Below are 25,391 nucleotides of genomic sequence, written 5' to 3'. Positions count from 1 at the left end.
CTGTGCATATCTAAGGCCTTCTCCACCTTACATCTTAAACCAACTACTTCATCTCTCTAACAGACATGTCTGAACCTCAGTAGGCTAGTTCTTTACCACATTTTGAAGCTGTTGCTGTTGTGTTGTGAAATGCTGGCAAGTTGGCTCCGACCCATAGTGACCCTTTGTAGGGTTTCCAATGAGCGACTGGTGAGTTTAAACTGCCGACCTTGCAGTTCAAACAGACTTTACAGTCTAGCACATTAACCCACAGCGCCACAGCAGGAAGTGAAATAACCTGAAATGCTAGGCATATTTTCCAAGGTGCTGTTTCGTTTCTCCCAAACTGCTGTCCTTGGCAGCTCTGCCCTCCTTTCCATTGCCTTAATTACAGAACCAAATTTGACATGAGGCAATAAATGGGTCCTGTCTAGGCTGGGGAGTGTAGTCTGGTCACCTTGAGATGAACCATGTCAACACTAGCTAGGGCTCTGCTAGAAGCAAAGGAAAAAGGAAAATGCTGGAGGCTACCATGGAGGAAAGCTTGGAAAGGTAAGGAAAAAAGTCATGCAGGACTTGCCCTACAAACTATTAAACATATTAAAAAGTTACAATCATTGAATTTACAGGACAAGCAAAGCAATGGAACAAGCTAGACAATCTAGAAATTTGTTGTTGTTATTAAGTGGTGCCGAGTCAGTTCTGACTCATAGTGATCTTATAGCCTTTCCAACAAGCAGCTGGTGGGTTTGAACCGCTGACCTTTTGATTAGCAATCCAGTGCTTATCCTACAGCACCATGCTAGGATTAGAAATAGACCCAAATAAATAGGTTAGAACATAGTATGTGACAAGGGTCGTATTTCAAAAGGTGATGAGAAACTGGCTCATCAGTTACAGAAAAACTGCCATGTGCACTTAGCATCAGAATCTCTGGTGCTAACGCGCTTAGGTGCTAACGCGCTTAGGTGCTAACCAAAAGATGGCTAACGCGCTTAGGTGCTAACCAAAAGATTGAAGCTTCTAGTCCAAGCAGAGACGTTGTGGAAGAAAGGGCCGGGATCTGAAAAGTTAGCCATGGTGAACAACAGCTCAACTCTGATACATGTGGGATCTGATGAGTTAGAGTCATCATTATAAAGGCAACCGTTTTGTTTTGTTTTTAAATTATTACTATTAAATCACATATCATACATCAGGACAAATTCCAAATGAGTCTCAGTTTTGGATGTAAAAATTAAAACTCTCAGAGAAGTATGCAAAGCATTAGAGAATTAGAACAGGTCTCATTTCAAGATGAGGAAGTCTTTTCTTGGCCTTCCATGACAACAGACGCAGAACTATAAAAGGAAGAGTCCATAGAATACAATTTTTAACTGCCAAAAAATATATTAAAAAGAAAACTGAAAAAACAAAACAGCAAAAAAACTGAAGATTAAATAAAATGGATAAATTTTTATAATATGTATAACAAAAGATTAGTATCACTAATGTAGATAAACTATTAAAATCAGTAAGAGAAAGGAGATGATATGTGAATGTGTTAAAATCCCTCTACCTAAAACCCACCAAAGGATCCTGGATGGCACACGCAGTTTGTGATTGACGGCTAACTTAAAGGTTGGCAGTTCAAACCCATCCAGGACTCCACAGAACAAAGCGGTGGCAATCTGCTTCCTAAAGAGTAAAGCCAAGAAAGCCCTATGGAATGTTTCTACTCTGTAACACATGAGGTCAGCATGAGATGGAAGTGATTTGAAGGCAAACCAACAACAAAACCAATAAAAAAGAACCAAAAACAGAAGAAAATTTTATCTGTACCAAAGCTAAGCAAATGTCTCAATCTTATACTATAAACTATAAGTAAACACCACAAGAAATTAATACACAACTTCACTGTCTGAGAGTCTGGCACAAAGCAACTTTTCTAAAATTTCTAAGATAAGTAGAAGGGAAAAAAATGAAGGTGCCAACCATGATGGCTCTTTTCCAACCCTCAGGCACCTTCCCAAATATATCCAAATTGATCAATAGAAATCAGTAGCAACAGAAAAAAATGATGACTTATAAATTGTCAGACATCATAAGACTAGATACTCACACATAAATCCAATCTCAAATGATGACCATTTTTGGTTGTACAAGTGGCTGGGTTTATCTTTACATTTATGCATGCATTTGCTTTCTCTTTCTCTATCTCCTCATTTCCCCTTTCTGGTTTTTTATCTCTCCCTATATGTTGTGGGTCAATGTACCAGACTGCAAAGCCGTTTGAACTGCAAGGTCAGCAGTTCAAGCTCACCAGCTGCTCCTCGGAAGCTCTATATAGGGCCGCTATGGGTCAGAATCAACTCGATGGCACTTAACAACATAAGACAAAAATCTTGCCTAGAAACTTTTAGATTTATTCTAGAAAATACTATAACCAATGTCTGAAAGCTCTTCTGGTTCTTTGGAGTCTACATCCAGGATGAATAGTTTGCTCTTCACCCTGTCCTAAAGTGGGTGTGAATGGTACGGTTATTCTGAAGAATTCAGGTCACTGAGCTAGAGAGGAGGCATGGCAAACATAAGTCAAAAACACCACACCACAGGATCTCTGATTCAACCACCCCTTTTGCCAGCACCCTTTTTCTGGCGTCCACTGAAACACATGCCTCTGTCCCTCAGCATTCCTAGAACTTTTCCTCTCCTCTGAGGTCAGCAATGGATTTAAAGCACCTGTTTTCATACTGTCCCCACCAGTCAGACTTAGTTTAACTAAGACAAGCAGAAGAGAAATTCCATTCCCTTCTTCTGGGAAATCAGCTACTACATTTTACTGAAACGAAGTCACATCTTCGGCAACCAGACATAGAGCCTCACATCACAATAGATGGGTCTCTTTTCTTCATTTTATAAAAGGGAAGTGTTTTGTTTTGTTTTTAAACTCTTTCAAAAGATCTTTAAAATATATTCATTTTTGTAAGTTGCAATTTCTTTAAAGTAGTTTAGTGATACAGTGGTATAAGTATTTGGCTGCTAACAAAAGGTTCCTAGTTCGAACCCACCAGCAGCCCCACAGGAGCTGTCTGCTGTATGTGGCTATCTGCTTCTATAAAGATTTCTGCCTTGAAAACCCTAAGGGGGCATTCTAATCTGTCCTATAGGGTGGGTCTTTATGAGTCAGAATCAACTCAATGGCAGTGGATTTGGGGGGTTTTTGGTTTGTTGATGTTGTTAAGTGCCACCAAGTTGGTTTGGACTCATAGTGACTGTGTATAGGATTTCCAAGGATTAGTCAGTGGGTTTGAACAGAAGTCCTTTGTTTATCCTGTAGTACCACACTAGGATTCTTTTTGATTGGTTGCTACTGTTGTGTGGCATCGATTTGGATGCAACTCATAGTGGCCCCATATAGGGTTTCCAAGAGCAGTTTGAACTGCCAACCTTGTGGTTACCAGTCCAGTGCTTATCCTACATCGCCAATTGGAAAATATGGAATAATGGATGGTCTCAATGAATTAAAGACCTTCACGTTCTCAGTGACCTTTAGCAGCTCAACATTGCCCCCTAGTGTCCAAAAAATAGACACAGGCAGTTTGCATTGCTTGGGATATACTAGCCTACACACAGAACCAGCATAGTATCTCATCAGAAACACCCCAACACCACCACCACTAAAAAATGTGTGTGTGTGTGTGTGTGATCCACTTATTTGGATAAGAAATGATAGTCATCCAAGGCAAAGACCAAAGAGTAAAAAAAGACTGAATAGCTATTTATTTAATAAGTCACAAGTCCAAATTGAACATTACTTATCCCTCCAACCCAAAATTTAGTGAATTATCTTTAATCTAAGGCCTTTCTTGACTAACTGTAATCTTTATAACAACAACTTGAGAAGATCAGATTTTCAGAAAGCAAGTTCTTTGAAGAAGCCAAGCAGAGTAAGAGTATAGAGAATCAAGGGGTAAAGACTGGGAGAATAATTTGAAAGGATAGTCAGGGAGGGCCTTTGACACAAGAAAGGGAAGATTATCAGGAAGCCATGTGGAAAGAGTACCCCAGGAAGAGAAAACAGTATATGGAAAGGCCCCAATGCAAACAAGCCGGTCAGGAGATTTGGGGGAACTCCTTTCTTGATTACTTCTAATTTCTCAGTGAAAGAAGAAAAAAGAGTTCTGGCTTAGAGTATGTGAGGGTGGAGGTGGAAGGAAAGGGTCACAGATTTGCGGGAAAAAAACCGTACAAATGGGTTTACTAAGGCACTATATAGGGTGACCGTGAGTCAGACTCAATTCAAAGGCAAAGGGTTTGGGGTGTTGTTTTTTTAGGTGGGACAGCCAGTCATTGCCCTCTCCTCAAAGTTAGCTAGCTACTCTTTCTTTGCAAGAGAATGCCAATTAAGCATGTGACTGAGAAACAACAAGAGGAATTTTTTTTTTTAATGCATGAAATCTTTCAAACATCCAGAAGGAATTTTGCTGACACTTCATCAATGCTAACATTTTGCTTCAGAATCTTCTTAAGAAATAAAATAGTACAGTCACAGTTGCAGGCCCCTGAGCACTCCTATCTTATTCCATTTCCTTCCTCCTCTCCCATAAAGTTCATTATACAAAGACAGAAAGAATGTTCCTCTTTATCCTAGCCTGTCAATAGCTCTGCAGTGACTTCCTTCATCCGAATGCTGTTATTCAAGATTTACCTGTTATCTGCGTTGTCAGGGAGATCACCACAGGAAGTTCAGAAGACAAAGCCAGGAGGCTGACACTGTAGTTGGTACCTGGATGCAGGTCCAAGCACATCTCAGGGGCCTGGCTGCTGGTAGTGCTATTAAAGGCCATTTCCTGGGCAAATTCCTTCTGATACCATCTCTGGCCCCAAATGTGGAACTGAAACATAAAAAAGCTCACAGGGTGAATTGCAAGCTTTGGAAGGCTCTGCATGCCCCATGCTACCATCCTCACAAGTACTGTTTCTTCTTCCCCCTCAACTTCAAAATTTCTTCAGAAAATGAAAAGCAACAGTAAGCAAATCTTAAGAGTTGTATCAACATCAATATTGTAATTATAATATTGAGGTATAACACATATATTTTTAAATCAAAATGCACAAAAGGCAGAGACCCCATTACTATCAACTGTCTCTTTCTTGCCTTCACATGTGCAGTGCTCAAGCCAAGGAGAAAAATTATTGTCAAAACTGTAGGAGCAAGGTCAAAAAATGTTTCCCAGAAAGGAAAGGGAAGATTCAGAATAAGGCTTCTCCAAAGAAGGACCTGAATAAGTATCAAAGGATACTCCTAACTTATCCGGAGCCTAATTGAAAGGAGCTCTGGTAGCACAGTGGTTATGAATTGGGCTGCAAACCGCAAGGTCAGCAGTTCGAAACTACCAGCTGCTCCACAGGAGAAAGATGAAGCTTTCTGCTCCCATAAAAGCCTCGGAATCCCTGTTCAGGGTCACTACAGGTCAGAATCGACTCCCCAGCACTTAACAACAACAACAATTGAAAGGAGCCCTGGTGAAGCAGTGGTTAAGCGCTCAGCTGCTAACCAGAAGGCTGGTGTTTAGAATCCACCAAGCAGCTCCAAGCAGCTCCATGGGAGAAACACTTGGTGATCTGCTCCCTTTAAGATTATAGCCAAGAAAGCTATCAGTCAATTGACTTGACAGCACCTAACAACAATTGACCAGGTGAAACCTGGAAGCATTTTTTTCTCCTTTGCCATTCCCTTCTGGGGTTCCAGCCAAAGTCACTTTCCGGTCACATCCCAGCACCTGGGTCAAGAGATGACTTTTTCGTCCCACTTAATTTCTTCTTACTAGAAAGAAAACTCATTCTATAGTCTTTTCTCTTTCTCACAACCATGTCCAGCTTCAGAAAACCCCCTTGACTCTCCAGGCAACATCCAGACTCTGGTCAGAGACACAGACACATATCATAAGCTATAGAATTCCTTTCACAGATGCTGCACACCAGCTCTGCACCAGGATATGTGCACAAAAGGCTCAGTGTTTTCTCTTCTCTCCTCAGTTAATCTCGGAACATTCAGGAGTAGGAGCAATTTTCTGGCTTCTTCCTGTGATTGTCATTGTAAATCTTCTATTGATAATGGTAGTTTTATAAGTCGATTTTTAGTTTTGTTGAAGTTTTTTGAACTTCCCACACAAAACCAACATCTATAAATAAATCAACTTTCAGAAACTTACCAAATACATCTCTTCTACATCAGCTGTCTTCAAACTTTTCCACCTCAAGCAGGTTTCATTAAATATTGAAATGTTAATGATGGTCTGTTTTACTGCAAGAAGGAAAAGAGTAAGAAATCATTTGATGCCCTATGCAAAACTACTACCTTTTACTTCAATTAATTTTCCAAGGATATGCATTTGCATGGGATGAGTTTAGCAGAAATTATTGGTAGCCACACCACTTGTATATTTAGTTAAACTCAGTACAGATGATAGATACACTATCAAAAGATATCCAGTCCGGGGATCCCTCTTAATCTTTCATGACCCACCTACATTTTCCTCTTCTGGGGTTTAGGAGGAAGCTGCTGCCCACTTTTGTTAGTGCAAGATAACATGGTAATGAAACAAGTCATATGAATGGTTGAATGTGAAACTGATGATGTGCCCTGTAAACTTTCACTCAAGCCACAATAAAAACCTTAAATTAAAAAAAAAAAAAAAAAAGATAACATGGACTTCATCCCACCAACCCCAGCACCAGATATCCCTCGGGCATAAATGCCCAGCTAATTTTATCAAAGTCTATAATACTTCATTTCACTTAAAATATCTTCTACTACAGAAAACAAGTGGTTTCAACAAAAAATTCAAAGCTGAAAATAATTTGGTACTGAAAGGGTTAAATAGGTCTATTCACTACAAACTCCTTTGCTTCCATACAACATTGCAACTCATTGGGAGGGCCTTAGACACCCGGATTTATATAAATCAGCACCAGTTTGAAGTTCTGAGCTGTTAACATGTCAGCAGAGAATTGTTCCTTGAGGAACTGTAAAAGGCTATCTCAAACAATCAGGTTTTTTATGATGAGAAAAGGAGGGGGGCTTCCTCTTAGTTTGGGTTTCCTTATCTTTTATCAAAAAAAACCATTTCTTGGCCTCTGCTCAGTTTCACAGTAATCAGCCCAAAAGATAGTTCAGATCTGGTGCTGTTAATGTGGGAAGCATATCCCACACCACTTACAAAAACAAACAAACAAACAAAACTCTGATATTAGAGGTAGCTTCTTTCCACAATAACTCATCACTAAACTACAAAGAATACCGCAAACTTGTCAAGATGCTTCATGGGAGCACTGTGATGATTAATTACTGATACTGGTACAATTTCCAAAGTACCTACAAAACAAAAAATGCCACACCTTTATTGTATAATCCCAAGGCTGGCAGGTTTCTGTGTCAAGTAAAGATATGAAGATAAGTTGGTAAACAGGAAACCCCTCTATGAATTCAGCAAATTTGCCCAGAGAAACTCTGTTCCATAGGTTATAAACTACACCTCCAATGTTGCAAGACAGAACAAGTAAGAAACTATAGCTGATGCAGGGTAACGTAACCTCACTACTGGGTAGAGAAGAGAGTTTTTAAAGATTAGTGCTTGTGACCCAAGGAATCTCACATCTATGAAACCCCTAAAAACAAATTACTCCATTACTATTTAGCTATTCCAAGCCACACAAAAAGGTGGGAAGTTTCTGAGCTCATAATTCAACATAATTAGATAATCCACAAGGCTCAAACTATCCAAAGATGGCACAACAAATCATTAAGCTCACTATGCCAGTTGTGCTCATTTATATGAACACAAAAGGAGCTCTGGTAGCGTAGTGGTTACGAATTGGGCTGCTAACCTCAAGGTTGTCAGTTTGAAACTACCAGCAGTTCCGCGGGAGAAAGATGAGGCTTTCTGCTCCTGTAAAGATTTACCAGTCGGTTCCAACTCATAGTTTAGCTTAACTAGGAAAAATGGTCTGCCTTGGCGCTGTGGGTTAATGCGCCAGACTTGCAAAGCCGTTTGAACTGCAAGGTTGGCGGTTCAAGCTCACCATCTGTTCCTTGGAAACCCTATACAGGGTCACTATGGGTCGGAACCAACTTGACGGCACTTAACAACAACAACAAGCGCTATGTACTATAGTAATGCTCGGGCAGACCATCAGCTCAGCTCAACAGTTTCAGGGGTTCATTCATCCTTCTTGACTTCAGAAAGTCTAGAGGCTATGAGAATTTAAAATTCTGTTCTACATTTTCTCCCTTTTGATCAGACTTCTTCTATGGAATCATTGATCAGACTGTTCAATTATATACTCAGGTAGCATCCAGTTCTGGTTTCATGGCAAAGGAGGCTACAGTAGGGAGTCCTGGTGTGGCACTGTGGGTTAATGCGCCAGACTGAAAATCCATTTGAACTGCAAGGTCGGTGGTTCAAGCTCACCAGCTGCTCCTCGGAAACCCTATACAGGGTCACAATGAGTCGGAATCAACTTGATGGCACTTAACAACAACAACAACATGAAATAAAATTGACAACGGCAACTCAAAAGATTCGATAGGAACTGTAGGGGGCAGTACATACATGGAAATGAGGGAGAAACAGCTAAGAAAAGAAAGGAGAGCATGGCTGTACAACTCAAAGAATATAATCAATGTCGCTCAATTCTACATGTAGTTGAATTGGTGTATGTTTTGCAGTGTATATTCTCAACAACTAAAATAAATAAAATTTAGATAAAAACACATGGTTATTTTTGTAATCATAATAGGAGTTGTACATTTCTGATTTTATAACTTTCTAAACTAGGGCTTAATTTGATAGAAGCTCCTTAATTTGAGTGTTTCTGAAAAACTACCATACTTTTTGGTAAAACAATGAGGTAATTTCTAGTAAGTAAAGAACAATACAAGGATGTACAGTCCCATAGCTAATTCTAGCATTAGTCAAGAGATTCTAGATAATACAAAAATAATAATAATAAGAATAATGAGCCATAAATATCAGGAAGAAAACAAGCACATAATGTAACTACCAGTAAATCTGAGAGAATCGCCTGAAAAAGAAATATGAAGTTGCTTGAAAACAAAAGAAAAGCAAACAGAAAATGCCAGGAGTTTGGTAACATACACCCAAATAACAACATAACAGAAGAGCCCACCCAAGCCTGTTGTCATACATCAAGTCAATTCGGACTTATAGAGACCCTAGAGTACAGAGTAGAACTGCTCCTAGGGTTTCCAAGTCTGTAATCATTTTTTGTTTTGTTTTGTTTTGTTTTTGTTTTTTAAACTCTTCAGAATTCCAATTTATTAATGGAATAAATTGTATATACTTTTCTCATTCACACAATTTTCATAAAATTGAAAACTCAGAATTCCTGTTCATGAGCAGATGCTGTACATATTCTTTTTCCTCATTAAAACACTGTCTTAGAAATATTCTCAACCTAGTAATACAAAGAGTACTTTGAAACTATACAAAAGTCACAACCATTCCTGTTTATGGTTGGAAAAACTTTATCTTTTTCTCAATCACACGTCTATTGGGAACGTTTTCATTTTTGTAATAAAACAGTATACTGAAAACATTTGAAATCCTTTTCCCCTCCAATTATGGAATTTAATAGGGAAGTAACGGGTTACAATTCAAGATCAGCAATAACTCAAGATGCAATTCTATCAGGACAGCCTCAACCATGCTTGCAAGCAGGCCTCTTTCTGGTCCTTAGCTGCTTGTCTAGGGATCTGCCTTGCTCAGGCAAGTGCAAAGCTCTTTAGCTCCACCAATAACTGCCCAGAGGCACCCCACTCTGCAAAGCTATAATCTTTACAGGAGCAAACTGCTACATCTTTTTTTCAGGGAGTGGCTGGTGAGTTTGGTTAGCAGCAGAATAGTTAATCACTGTACCCTCAGGGCTCCGTAACTAAAGACAACATACAAAAACATAATTTTCTTTATATCTGAAAGAACAAGTGTGGTTGATAGGCTAAATAATGCCCCCCACCACAAGACATCCATGGCCTAGTCTCCAGAACCTGTAAATAAGCTATTTAAGATTTTTAATTAAGGGTTTTGAGATGGGGTGATTATCCTGGATTATCCAGATGAATCCAATGTAAACATAAAAGAAAGAAGAAAAAGCAAAAAAAAAAAAAAAAACCTAAGAGAGAAGACATAGGGTGAAGCAGAGATTAAGCTAAGGCACTCTGATGATGGAGGAAGGGATTGTGAGCTTCCAGATGCTGCAAAAGGCAAAGAAAGGGATTCTGATTTTGAACCTTCAGTAAGAATGCAGGTCCGTGGGCACCTTGATCTTAGCCTGGTCAAACTGATTTCAAACTTCAGTTTGAATATATCAATATATTATGATCAGAATATAGGATCATAAATTCATGTTATTTTAAGCCATTAGGTTTGCATTAATTTGTTATAGCAGCAATAAGAAACTAATACAAGTAACAAATAGAATAATGTTTAAATCCCCATTCACAAGACAAAAAACATAAATAACATTCAAATCACTTAAAATAAATCTAACTAGAAGTGCCCAAGACTAATATGAAGATTAGAGAAACATTTCTAAAGGACATAAATGAAGATAAACAAAAGGCATAAGTGAAGAGAGAAAGAAAGAATGTCATATTCCTAAATGGAAAAACTCAAAAGTGAAAAAGTCCATTCTTGCTCAGACTAATCTATAATAATATAATATATAAAATAATATACTATATAATATATAAAAAGTACATTCAATGTCAATTATAACAGATCTTTTTAGAACTTGATAAATTCACTCATTCATTCAATGTACATTTAGAAAAAATTTACCTTGTCCCAGGAATGCTATAGGGGCTAAGAATAAAGTGGCAAGAAAACAAAGTCTCTACCTTCAAGAAACTTATATTCTAGCAAGGCAAGAAGCCATTATACAGGTGAAGAAGAAAGTAAAAATATGATTCTGTGTAGTAGGAAAAACTACGAAGAAAAGCACTGTATGCAGATAGAAAATGAGAAGGTGATGATATTTTAAGGAAGCTGATCAGAAAAGATCTCTCTGTGGAGGTGATACTGGAAAGGAGACCTGAAGGATGGGAGTGAGTATACCAAAGTCGAGAGAAAGAGTAGTCAGACAGAGACAGCCCCAAGGCCAAAGTCCCAGAAGCAGGAACCAGCATGGCACACTCAACTAACCAAAGAAATTGCTGCTACACATCTTTGGGAAGAATACAGAAAATAGCAAAAAGTACAGTTTAAAAAATACATTGAAAGGTAGCCAGATATTAGTGTTTACTATGAAGTAAATCCCTTTTTCAAATAACATAAAAGACAACTATAAACATGGACATCACCAGGTGGAATACACAGAAATCAAATTGACTATATTTGTGGAAAGAGACTGTGGAAAAGCTCGATATCATTAGCCAAAACAAGGCCAGGGGTGACTGTGGAACAGACCACCATTTGTTCATATGCAAGTTCAGGCTGAGACTGAAGAAAATTAAAACAAGTCCACAAGGGCCAGAATGTGACTTTGAACATATTTCAACTAAATTTAGAGATCATCTGAAGAACAGAGTTGATGAATTAGACACTAATGACCAAAACCCAGAACAGCTGAGGGATGACATCAAACATCATACAGGAGGAGAGCACAAGGTCATTAAGAAGACAAGAAAGAAGAAAAAGACTAAAGTGGATGTCAGAAGAGACGCTGAAACTTGCTCTCCAGCATAGATATGCTAAAGCAAATGGAAGAAATGAAAAGGTAAAGAGTTGAACAGAAAATTTCAAGGAGAAGTTAGAGAAGACAAGGTCAAATATTACAATGAAAAGTGCACAGACCTGGAATTAGAAAACCAAAAGGGAAGAACACGCTCAGCATTTCTCAAGCTGAAAGAACTAAGGAAAAAATTCAAGCCTTGACTTGAAATGCAAAAGGATTCTATGGGCAAAATATTGAGCGATACAGAAAGCATCCAAAGAAGATGGAAGGAATACACAGAGTCACTGTACCAAAAAGAAATGGTTGATGTTCAACCATTTAAGAGATAGCATTGATCAAGAGCCAATGGTACTGAAGAAAAAAGTCCAAGGTACCCAGAAGGCATTGGCAAAGAACAAGGCTCTGGGATTTGATGGAATACAAATTGAAAATTTTCAACAAACCAGTGAAGGCACTCACTCATCTATGCCAAGAAATTTGGAAGACAGCTACCTGGCCAACTGATTGAAAGAAATCCAGGTTTCTGCTCATTCCAAAGAGAGGTGACCCAATGGAATGCAGAAGTCATCAGACAATGTCATTAATATCATATGTAAGTAAAATTGTCCTAAAGACAATTCAAAAACAGCTATAACCGCACATTAACAAGGAACTGCCAGAGGTTCAAACTGGATTCAGAGGAGGATGTGGAATGAGATATATCATTGCTGATGTCAAATGGATCTTGACTAAAAGCAGAGAATACCAGAAAGATATTTATCTATGCTTTACTGATCATGCAAAGGCTTTTGACTGTGTGGATTATAACAAATTTAGGACAACATAAGGAAAAATGAATATTCTTAATTGTGCTCATGAGGAGCCTTTACAGAGATGAAGAGGCAGTTATTTGAACAAAACAAGGAGACACTGAATGGTTTAATTAGGAAAGGTGTGCACCAGGATTGTATTCTTTCACTACACTTATTCCATCTGTATGCTGAGCAAATAATCTGAGAAGCTGGATTATAGGAAGAAGAACGTGGCATCAAGATTGGAGGAAGACTCATTAACAACCTTCAATATGCAGATGGTACAACCTTGCTTTCTGAAAACAAAGATGACTTAAAATACTTACTGATAAAGATCAAAGACTACAGCCTTCAGTATGAGTTGCACCTTAAAGTAAAGAAAACAAAAATCTTCACTGCTTGATCAGTAAATAACAATATGATAAATGGAGAAAAGATTGAAGCTATCAAAGACTTCATTTTGCTTAGATGCACCATCAACACTCATGGAAGCAGCAGTCAAGAAATCAAATGGCATATTGCATTAGGCAAAACTGCTGCACTCTTTTAAGTGTTCAAGAGCATAGATGTCAGTTTGAGGACTAAAGTCACCTGACCCAAGCCACAGTATTTTCAATAGCCTCATATGCATGATAAAGTTGGACTATGATAAGGAAGACCTTAGAAGAATTGATGCATTTGAATTATGGTGTTTTAAAGAATTTTAAAAGTACCCTGGATTGAATGATGATGCATAGAGAGGATTGTAATCATTGCAGTGAAACGAAATACAGTAGGATTAATATGAAGCTGATGCTCTCCCATGGAAACTATTACTCAATTCACAATAAAAACAAACAAAAGGGCGACGTTTACCTAAGGACAAAGTTGAGAAGGGCTAGGAAGGTGAATGTAATGGAACTAGGAACCACAGGGAGGAAGTGGGATAACTGCTGTTGCATGGAGGGGATTACAATCATTGAGATGAAACAAAGTGTATGATTTGTTGAATGTAAAACTGATGATCTTGTCTGTAAACTTACACTCAATTCACAATTGAAATTTTAAAAAAGTACCCTGGATTGCCAGAAGAACAAACAAATCAGTGTTTCAGAGGTACAACCAGAATGCTCCTTAGACGCTAAAATGGCTATACTTTGTTTCTCATACTTATCAGAAGGACAACTCCCTGGAGAAGAATATCATGCTTTGTAAAGTAGACGGTCAGCAAAAAAGAGGGAGATCCCCAACAAGATGGATTGGCACAGTGGCAGCAGCAATGGGCTCAACGTGACAATGATTTTGAGGATGGCACAGGACACACTCAACAGCACCTAACAACAATTATGAAGCTAGAGCAGTGTTACTTAACATTTTTCATTATCACTACCCCCAAAATGAACCTTTTAAGACATTTTTCCCTAATTACTGCCCTCTCATAAAATTCTAGTACCGCAGGCATGTTGTTGTTGTTAAGTATTGGGGAGTCGGTTCCGACTCATAGTGACCCTGCACAGGGTTTCCAAATCTGTAAATCTTTATGGGAGCAGAACACCTCATCTTTCTCCCGTGGAACCATTGGTAGTTTCGAACGGCTGACCTTGAGGTTCACAGACCAACTCGTAACCACTACGCTACCAGAGCTCCTTACCATTGCTATATTTATGTAGTGTTTTCTATCTTTTCTTTACATATTAAGAGTAACTTTTTAAATCTCTCTAGAACTAATTTTTGTTCACTCAGGGCAGTTTTGCCCTCTGTGGTGATATCATCCCCTCTGAGGATGCTAGAATAATTAAACAGTTTTTACTTACAAAGGAACAAACAAAAAGGTCAATGAGATAGAATAGAAGTCAAAAATAGATCTGTCTAAACATGAAAATTTAGTGTATGATAAGAGTGGCTTTTCAAATCAGAGGAGAATAAATTAAGTGAGGAAACAATTATCCATAGGCATAATAATATTAGATTCCAACCTTAACATAACAGGCTAAAAATGACTCAGTTGCATTAAATATTTAGCATTCAAAATATACTAGGAAAAACACATAGAATCATTCTAAAATCTCAGGCAAGGCAAAAATATTAAAAATAGAAAATATTTTCAAATATGTGATTAAAATCTTAAATTTTCTTTATGACAAAACATATGACAGCCAAAACAGTATACTTTGAAGAAAATGTGTAACATAACTGGAAAAAGTTGATAGCCCTAATATCCAAAGAACAGTTACAATACCATCAACATATAAAAATAAGCAATAAGCAGAAAAAGTAATTCACAGGAGAACTATTATAGGCCATTAAATGAGTAGGGGGAAAATCAACCTTATCAGTAACCAAAGTGGTATAAATTTAAGCAAAATAAATTATGCTTTTCACTTATTAGGCTTGCAAAAAATTAAAAAGTGATAATGTCTAGTGTTGGTGAAGGTGTTAAGAAATAGGCTCTCAAAACCTGTTGGTGTGTGTGTGTGTGTGTGTGTGTGTGTGTGTAAACTAGTAAAATCTTCATGGAGAAATCTACAAATATCTTTATGTTAGCAATTTCACTCCTAAAAAATTCAATTCTACATAAATATTCTAAGTAGGCAAAGATATAACACATTTCACTGAATCTAAGATGCTATTCTTAGAAGATGCACCATATTTTATGCATTGTCAATAAAGGGGGAGAAAAACTGCCAAATAAATCATCATCATTGTTTCTTATCTCTTAGTATTATTTTATAATGATTGAAAGCATTTTTTCAGACCAATATGAACATAAAGTTTTGCCATGCTTCACACACACAAAAAAATTGGTTGATTAAGACATTTCTAAAATGTCTTCATGTTCAGTGCCTTATACATTGAAATCACTTTTCAATTATGAGTTTTCAATGTTTCCAGGGATGCAAGGACATTTCAACATTAGAAAATAAATCCACATAATTCTATAGAAATGAAACAAAGGAAAAGAATGACATGACCATCTTAACCAATGCAGAAAAGGCATTTGATAAAATCCAATACCTTTTCCTGATAAAGAGTCTCATATAGGAATACATGGGAACTTCCTCAACATAATTAAGGATATAAATATAAAACCAAGGAGCTCTGGTAGTGTAGTGGTTACGAATCAGGCTGTGAACTGCAAGGTCAGCAGTCCAAAACTACCAGCTGTTTCATGGGAGAAAGATGAGGCTTTCTGCTCCCGTAAAGATTTACAGCCTCGGAAACCCTGTACAGGGTCGCTATGGGTCGGAACCGACTCAACGGCACTTTACAACAACAACATACAAAACCAATGGAGTCCTAGTATGGTGCTGTAGAATAAAGCACTGGACCACAAAGTTAGTTAGAAGTGCAAGGTCAGAGGGTCAAACTCACCAGAAGTTCCTTGGAATCCCTACAAAGGGACTCTATGAGTTAGAACCAACTTGACAGCACTTAACAACAACATACAAAACCAATAGCCAATATTATTCTCAATGGAGAGACTGAAAGCATTCCTCTTAAGAACAGGAATGAGACGAGGATACCCATTATTGGCACTCTTATCCAACACTGTACTGGAAGTCCTAGCAGGTGCAATAAGGCAAAAAAGGGAAATAAAGGACATCCAACAACACATTGGTAAGGAAGAAGTGAAACTATTCCTTTTTACATATGACATGACTCTTCACACTGAAAATCCCAGAGATTACACTAAAAAGTTACTAGAACTAAAAGAAAGGTTCTGCAAAATGGCAGGATATAAAATCAACATAAAAATAAAAATCCGTCAAATCCCTCTACACTAGCAAGGAGAACCTGGAAAGGGAAATCAAGAAAATAATGCCATTTACAATAGCCTCAAAAGGATAAAATATGTAGGAATAAACCTAACCAGGGATGTAAAACACATATACAAGGAAAGCTACAAAACACTACCATAAGAAACCAAAAGAGGCATTTATAAATGGAAAAACATACCATGCTCATGGACTGGAAGACTTAACATTGTGAAAATGTCAATACAACCCAAGTGATCTATACATATAATGCAGTCCTGATCCAAATTCCAACAACATTCTTGAATGAAATGGAAAATCTATTCTCCAACTTTATATAGAAAGGAAGGAGGCCCTAACCAAATAGATAAAGCATTACTGAAGAACAAAGTTGAGGCACAAGACCTCTGTAAAGTGTTAAATGGCAAAGAAGTCACTTTGAGACCTAAGGTGAACTTGACACAAGACATGGTATTTGCATTTGAAAGTTGGACAATGAATAAGGAATACTGTCAAAGAATTGATGCATTTGAATTATGGTGTTGGCAAAAAATATTTAAAGTACCATGGGCTGCCAGAAGAACTAACAAATATGTCTTGTAAGAAGTACAGTCAGAATGCTTCTCAGAAGTGAGACTTTGCTTCTCTTTCTTTGGGCATGTTGTCAGGAGGGACCAGTCCTAGAGAAGGAGGTCATGCTTGGTAAAGTGGAAGGTCGGAGAAAAAAAGGAAGACCCTGGACAAGATGCATTGACATAGTGGGAGCAACAATGGGATCAAACATAACAACAATTGTGAGAATGGCACAGGACCAGGCAGTGTTTGATTCTGTTGTGCATAGGGCCATTATGAGTTGGAACAGTACCTAACAACAACAATTTAGGAGACATGTATCATAATGTCACCTTAGGCTTTCGATTGTGTGGATCATGACAAGCTATGGACAACATTGCAAAGTATGAGTATTCCAGAACACTGAATTGTACTTCTGAGAAATCTGTACCTGGACCAAGAAGCAGTTGTTCGAACAGAGCATGGGAACACTGAATGTTTTAAAATTGGGAAAGGTGTGCGACAAGGTTGTGTTCTGTCACCATACTTATTCAATTTGTATACTGAGCAAATAATCTGAGAAGCTGGATTCTATGAAGAAAAATGTAGCATCAGGATTGGAGGAAGACTCAGTAACAACCTGTGATATGCAGATGATACAACCTTGCTTGCTGAAAGTGAAGAGGACTTGAAATATTTACTGATGAAGATCAAAGAACACAGCCTTTGGTATGGATTGCATCTCAATGTCAAGAAAACAAAAATCCTTACCACTGGACCAATAAACAGCATTCTTATCAATGGAGAAAAGATTGAAGTTGTCAAGGACTTCATTCCTCTTGGATCAACCATCAACATTCGCAGAAGCAGCAGTCAAGAGATCAGACGACGTATTGCATTGGGCAAATCTGCTGCACAGGAACTTTTTAAAGTATTGAAGAGCAGAGATGTCAGCTTGAGGACTAAGGTGCGCCTGACCCAAGCCATGGTATTTTCAATAACCTCATATGGATGCGAAAGCTGGACAGTGAATAAGGAAGATCGTAGAAGGATTGATGCCTTTGATTGTGGTGTTGGAGGAGAATACTAAAAGTGCCATGGACTGCCAAAAGAACCAATAGATCTGTTTTGGAAGAAGTGCAGTCTTGGAGGCCAGGATGGCTAAACTTCGTCTCTCATACTTTGGACATGTTGTCAGAAGGGAACAGTTGCTGGAGAAGGATGTCATGCTGGGTAAGGTGGAGGGTCAGAGAAAGAGAGGAAGACCCCCAACGAGATGGATAGGCCAGGTGGCATCACTGATGGCCTCAAGTGTGGCAGCGGTAGTGAGGTTGGCCCAGGATTGGACATTGTTTTGCTCTGCTGTGCATGGGGTCGCTATGAGTCGGTTCCAACTCCGTGGCACCTGACAACAACAACAGGAGTCACAAATTCCTACTAGGGAGTAAAATTGAGCGTTCTATTCCCTCTTCTTTTGAAAAATATTAACACACCAGCCCTGCTATAGAATTATCTGAATGCTTGCAACTCTCTGCTAACTGGAACAGAAAAGCAAGCATTCTTTGATAAATAAACGGTATGGTTTCTAAGACTCAAATTAGAAATAGACTAAATAGACAGTTAACTTTGCAAGCTAAATTCTGTCAGAAAGGACTATAAATCAACTATTCTAAAAGTTACTATTTTTACAGCTGCTCTATAAATAGCAATAACATTAAATTATCTTTCAGTTACTTTGTATCCTTGGTGTACATCTTGTAAACAGTTTATCTTAGCCAGAACAAGAGAATGTAACACTGGGTGAAGCTGGATATTGCTGTATTTTACTGAAATTTTTCTTTAGGAAAAAAAAAAAAACAGTATCTAATTACAATTACCATGACATTTTTCAGGCTAAAGCTATGTGCCCGTGTTATATGAAGAAGAATTTTAGAGATTCAATTACTTATTCATCTATCCAGAGCAGTTCCAAACAATCCTCAGAGGCTATTTATGACCTCTGAGAGCACTTTCTTGGCTCAACTTTCTAATAGGGGTGGACAGTCTTTGTTATTCAACCAGCAACACAGAATAACTGCTCTCTGGGTACTAATGAGAGAGAACAGTCCAAAGTTAAATGACACCAAACATTTATCACATTTCTTCTGAGAGAAATAATATTTAGGAAACATTCTTTAAAAGACATGGATTCCATCCATTCCTCCAAATCATTAAAATAACCTTTTTCTACCCCCAAATCCGCCCCTTGCTGAAATATGGTTTTCTATCACATAATCAGCTGTGTTGAAAGACAATATGAGAAAATATTCCATAAAATCCTTATAGAAGGCTGCTCATAAATTCTCCTATCTATAAGACCCTTGAAATCAGACATTCATTATGATGTTGGTATGGGGGCAAAAAGTACTTTTGAAAAATACTGCTTTGTTTTAACCTTATGAGCAATATAACAACTCCCTTTCTGACTATTGTTATTAAGTGTCACCAAGTTTGTTGCAGTGACTGTATTCCTTCCACGTTTTTTTGATGTTTCCTACATAAGTATTTTGCCCATGCTGTTGTTGTTGTTAGGTGCTATCCAGTCATTTCTGACTCATAGCAACACAATGAACAACAGAACAAAACACTGCCCAGCCCTGCACGATCCTCACAATTATTGTCATGTTTGAGCCCATTGGTGCTGCTACTGTGTTAATCCATCTTGTTGGCATGATGGCCTTCTCCAGGGACTGGTCCCTCCTTATAACATGTCTGAATTACAAGAGATGAAGTCTTACCATTCTCGCTTCTAAGGAGATTTCTGGTGGTACTTCTTCCAAGACAGACTTGGTTTTCCTTCTGGCAGTCCATGATATTCTACCAACACCATAATTCAAATGTATTGATTCTTCTATAGTCTTCTATATTCATTCTCTAACTTTCACATGCATGTAAGGTGATTGAAAATACCATGGCTTGGGCCAGGTGTACCTGAGTCCTCAAACTGGCATCTTTGCTCTTGAACCCTTTAAAGAGGTCTTGTGCAGCAGATTTACCCATCGACTCCTTCAGCATTGTAAAACTGAGGCTTGAATTTTTTTTCTTCAGTTCTTTCAATCTGAGGAATGCTTAATATGTTCTTCCCCTTGGGTTTTCTAATGCCAGGTCTTTCCACATTTCATTGTAATACTTGTCCTCTCAAGATACACTTCGAAATTTTCTGTTCGGCACTTTTACTTCATCATTTCTTTCCATTGCTTTAGCTCCCGTACACTCAATAACAAGTTTCAGAGTCTCTTCTGACATCCATTTTGGTCTTTTCTTTCTTTCCTGACTTTTTAATGATCCTTTTGCTTTTTTCATCTATGATGTTATTGATGCCATCCCACAACTCTTCTGGTCTTCTGTCACTGGTGTCTAATGCTTCAAATCTGTTCAGAAAATCAAATCTGTTCTTGTAATGGTTTCTAAATTCAGGTGGGATCTATTTAAGGTTATATTTTGCTCTTGTGGATATGTTTTAATTGTCCTCAACTTCAACTTGCATATGAGGTTTTACCTTGAACCTGTACTGGAGGGGAGTCCCTGTGGACTTGCTCAGATCAATAAAATTGATACTTTGCTTCTCACTTGTCAGTCTGTCCTGTGTAATCTCAGGTAGGAAGAAGGGCAAGATTCAGTCTCCCAAGGGATCCGGAGCAAGATGGCCAAATAAGCAGACACACTGAGCCAACCCCAGCAACAAAGACATAGAAGACCAAGTGAAGCAGATACAGATGGTAGTCCTGGAACCCTGAGCTTCTGAGGCTAGGACAGAGAAGTAGACCAAGTGTCCTCTGGAAGAGGAAGCTGAGCAGGAGCAGTGAGAGAGAAGAAAACCAGACAGACTGTGGCTGGCATGGAGCAGCACAGTCAACTTAAGCTTTTGGGAGTAGCTGTTGATAGAGCAGCCTGCAGGCACAGGATGTGGCTAAAGGTTGGTGGCAAGGGCGTGCAGCTCTTCCTTGTTCCCATGGCCTCCTGGTAGACAAGGCATGGCCAGGTCCTGCCTTCGCTAACCCAGCAGTCAGTGAAACAGCCTCTGCTTTGCAGAGGCCTTCCCCAGGTGCAAGAAGAACATATCTAGTCCATTTTTGTGTGCCTCTGGGGCTAAAATTGAGAAATGAGACTTAGAATCATATTAATTCAACTTTATAGGTACAGAAGAAGCAACCTCTATTACAAAACAAGATTTCTACAGTACAACAGCCAGAATGTACTCTCCATTTCAGTTTCACCACTTTGGTTGGAATTCATCAGAGTAAGACATTGGAGAGGAAATAATTTGGGATTTATATAGTTTAATTCACAAGGAGAAGTAGATTTAATATGTAGACTTTAATTTCTCTGAGAATCTAGAAATTGGAGGGAATGAATTCAAATTGTGAGCATTATTATGTAATTGGAAACTTATTTGGGGATTATGTTTTCATGAAATACATTTAGGACAAGGCAGCCAAACATAATCTGAGATGGAAAATAGAATAAAAGGTGAATTTGCAGCTTTAGGTACTGCATGGACCTAAAGCCTTCCAAGTGTAACATTCAAACAGACAAATCCTGATCCAGAAAGAGCCCTAGTGAGCATCTGAGAGAGGTCTCTGGAAGGCAGCAACAAGATCTAAACTGTTCTGTTGTTTTTATTCAATGGGGATGGGGAGGCAAGGAGCCTCTCCTACTGGTTGCCTGAAGGCTTAGCTGTTAAAGGAATTAAAGAAAAGCAAGCAAGCAAACAAAAAAATTGCTGTGCCTTCTGGGGCCATTTCCACTAGGGGAAGCTGTGGAGCTAACAGTGATCTCTACTTGGTTTCTTCAAAATGCCCCAAGGGAAGAGAAGCATGTCTAAGGAGCTGGATTGTCTTTAGGCAACTGTTCTCTACATTGGGTTAATATGTTCGTATATGGCACGTCTTTGTCATCTTTGTCCTGCCAGTTACAGCTTACCTTTCTGGTTTCTGAGAAGTTGTCCATAATGACCACCCTACATGTATGGCTGTCTTAAATCTGAGGTCAGGAGGTAAGAGATTTAGGAGCATTCTCAGCCTAACTGTTAACAGAGGACCCAGAATAAAGCAGTGCATTACTGATCCCTACTCTCTAGGAGCCATCTTACATATTAAACTTGTTGTCCGGGGGTATAAGAATACAATGACATCTAAACCTACCGGCTGGTGCGGTTCTTGTTCTAATTTGTACTGAATGCTGCTTGGGAGGTGCCAGTAAGGTAATATTCACGGTGTAATCAGTTGCTGGGTACAGATTTAAACACACTACTGGGGCTTGCTCCCTCGTCGTGATGTTAAATGACGTTTCATGATAATAATGATTCAGATACAACCTTTGACCCAGAATTTTAAACTGTCGAGAGATTAAAAAAAAAAAAAAAAAAAATTGGTATTAAATTTCTTGTTGGCTTCATCCACTCAGTACACAAGGTTGATAGGAATGGGTAACTAGACATTGGCTACCTAAAATGAGGGGGCTATAAAGGCACAAAGTGGCTGGCTTACAAGTTTTCAAGAGGGAGTTTAGTTTCAGAACATGCAGGGGAAGGTAGAATCCCCACTCAATAGTAATCATCTTGTCTAGAGGGGTCTGGTGAAAGGAGATGGGGCTAGTGAGTAATTGCTATGACTGATTATCATTGTGACAACTGTAAAAGTATAAGATGTGTAACAAAAAGGCACATATTTAGTGCTATCATAGATACTGCTCTCATTTCAACCATTTTCTAGTTCAATACCCTCAAAGTTTTAGACTCCTTGGCTCTCAATTTCATCCATTCTAAAAATTTCAAAACACCTGATCAATCTAGCTATTTGAGTTCACCATTTCTACATCCAGGCTACTGCCACCTGCTGGACAAAAACCACACAACTATGCAGGCCGCAGCTCTGCAAAGTCTGTCTCCACCCTTTGTTGTTGTTCAGTGCCATTGAATTGGTTCCGACCCATAGCGGTTTCTGAGGAGCAACTGGTGAGCTTGAACCACCTACCTTGCAGTTCAAACCCACTTTGCAGTCTAGCGCATTAATCTGCAGTACCACACCAGGACCAGGTGATTTTTAGTGTATGCAAATAAAGTTAAAAATTACTTTTTAGATTCAAACCTTGAATCACACTGTATGCACTGTATGCACTTTATAAAATAGTCCTTTCACTTACCAATACATATATTTTTAATTATGTCATTAATTCATTCTATAAATGATTCATTAGCTCCTGGAGGAGTCCTGATGTGGCGCTAGAGGATAAACACTGGACTGTTAACCACAAGGTTGGTGGTTCAAACCCATAGCCACTACTTGGCAACCATTTACAGGGTCGCTATGAGTCAGAACCAACTCAACAGCACTTAACAACAGCAATAACAACATCATAGTTGCTGAACACTTAAATTAATACTTGGCTACTATCACCTTGAAAACCTTATACAGGATCTCTATGTGCCAGAACTTGACAGCACTTTAACAACAACTATTTGCTAGCCAGAACATTTAGCATTAGGGTCCAGTGACAAACAGGACACAGTTCCTAACCTCAAAGACCTCACAGATAAATATCTAAATACGAACCCCACCCCCAATTAAAAAAAAAACAAAAAACAAGGTTTTTGCTTTCAAGTGGATTTGAACTCATGGTAATTCTGTAGGACAGAATAGAACAGTTCCATAGAGTTCTGAGGCTGTAAATCTTTATGGAAGCAGATTACCTCACCCTTCTCCCACAAAGTGACTGGTGGATTTGAACCACCAACCTTTCAGTTAGCAGGCCAACACTTAACCCACTGCACCACCAGGGTGTCTCTAGCAAGTATCCAGGCAAAAATACATAAGGTTGTAGCAGTACACACCTGACCCCCTCTTTAGGAGTCAAGAAACATAGCAATGCTGAACTTAAAAGATTTAGCTGTAGATTCTCTGGTCATTGAGCACATCTAGGTGAACAAAGCCCCCAATATACACCCAAACTTACAGAGTTCATGGTCAAATTAACCCCTACATGAATTTCCCAGGGCACATTGATAGGATCCTTACTAAAAAGGAACAAATTGTTCTTAAACCAGGGGAGGAAGTTGCACTGAAGAAACTGAAGGAACAAAAACTTACGGCTCAGGAGTATACTCAGCTTAAAATATGAATAGTTTTTTTTTTCAAATGCTGGGTATTATTGGTTAATTATTCCAAACTTATAGAGAATCAGTGTATCTCAAGGTTTAATTTATATCATTTTTCCTATTGGTAAGAAAAGCATGTTTTCCTGTGTGCTTTGGCAATATGTTATGTGTTCTTCCGTAACCTACTTTTGAGTATTCACTCTTTGCCAATGGACTCTTTAAAAGCATTTTTTATATTACATAAATTAATCTTTGTCTAGCACATATACAATGGAGCTTCAAAAAGTTCATGGAAAAATCGAATTAAAAGATAATGAAATTTTTCCATGAACTTTTTGAAAACCCCTTAGATAACAAATATTATCCTTGCTTTTTCCTTTTTCTTTGAAATTTTATTTACTAAAATTTCTGCTCGTAGATTTTTTTTTTAAGTAAACAAATCTGCCCATCATTTGCTTTGATGATCAGATTATTATTCATCTATGTTGTTTTTTTACATATTTTGGGGTCTCAAATTTTTTCCAGTTAATTCTTTAGTCATTTTATATAAGATGGTGGTGGTGGTTATGTGCCTTGGAGTTGGTTTCGGCTCATGGGGACCCTGTATAGGGTTTCCGAGACTGTAAATCTTTACAGGAGCAGAAAGCCTCATCTCTCTCCCACTGGAACAGCTGGGAGTTTCGAACCACCAACCTTGAGGTTCGCAGCCCGATTTGTAACCCACTATACTACCAGAACGCCTTAAGATGTGTGATAAGGATAGTTCATTTTCTTAACCAAGTGTTAATTGTCCCAGAGCCATCTATCGAATTAAACTTACTTTTTGTCTAAATCTTTATCTTGTGTTTAATTATCTGAACACTTGGATATGTTTCTAGTCCCCGCACTCTTTCTAATAAAGAAATGTGAATATTTTATTTCCCTGCATCAGTGGTTCCACATAAATACCAAAATAAAATCCAAACCAAAAGCACAGCTTATTGGGATTTTTTATGATCTCTCCACTGCTTACATTTTTGTTTCATCTTTTTATACTCCCAGTTCAGTTGACTTCTCTATTTCCTGAGAGAGCCACAATCCTGAGAGTGACACACTTACCCAATATGTCCTCACCCTACTGCTTTTATCTGGCTCCTTCCTACTCCTTCCCTTGGAATTCAGGACACTGTGCTCATAAAAATTTGTTCCTGAAAACACACATACACACACACACAATCTTCCATTCCATTATCTATTTAGTTTTTACCAAAGCATTCATTAAGCCATACTATAGTTGCCTAGTGTATATTTCTATTAAGTTGATTTAGAATTTCAAAGTGCTAATCACAATGTTGTTCTGGTAAATGATTATTGAATAAATTCATTTGAATGTAATATTTACTGAGTCTATGCTCTGCTATAGAACATGCAAGTGTGATGTGCTGAATTATATGATATGGCTCTTCTAGACTTAGGTCTTTG

General features: G+C 38.3%; 1 protein-coding gene across 1 annotated transcript in view; it reads right to left on the bottom strand.

Moving 5' to 3' along the window:
* The window catches only part of SUSD1 (sushi domain containing 1), a 155,207-nt gene that overhangs the window by 46,383 nt on the left and 83,433 nt on the right, over positions 1-25,391 (bottom strand). Inside the window, exons 8-10 of the mRNA XM_006864728.1 lie at positions 21,979-22,171; positions 6,177-6,268; positions 4,670-4,856 (exon numbers count right to left, since the gene is read on the bottom strand). Of these exons, the coding sequence (XP_006864790.1) occupies positions 4,670-4,856; positions 6,177-6,268; positions 21,979-22,171 (472 nt within the window). The remainder of the gene's footprint in view (positions 1-4,669; positions 4,857-6,176; positions 6,269-21,978; positions 22,172-25,391) is intronic.

The sequence above is a fragment of the Chrysochloris asiatica genome, unplaced genomic scaffold, assembly GCF_000296735.1.
Source record: "Chrysochloris asiatica unplaced genomic scaffold, ChrAsi1.0 scaffold00069, whole genome shotgun sequence".
Classification (NCBI taxonomy): Eukaryota; Metazoa; Chordata; class Mammalia; order Afrosoricida; family Chrysochloridae; genus Chrysochloris; species Chrysochloris asiatica.
The sequence above is the reverse complement of the archived record's forward strand: the minus strand, read 5'-3'. Positions and strand labels throughout refer to the sequence as shown.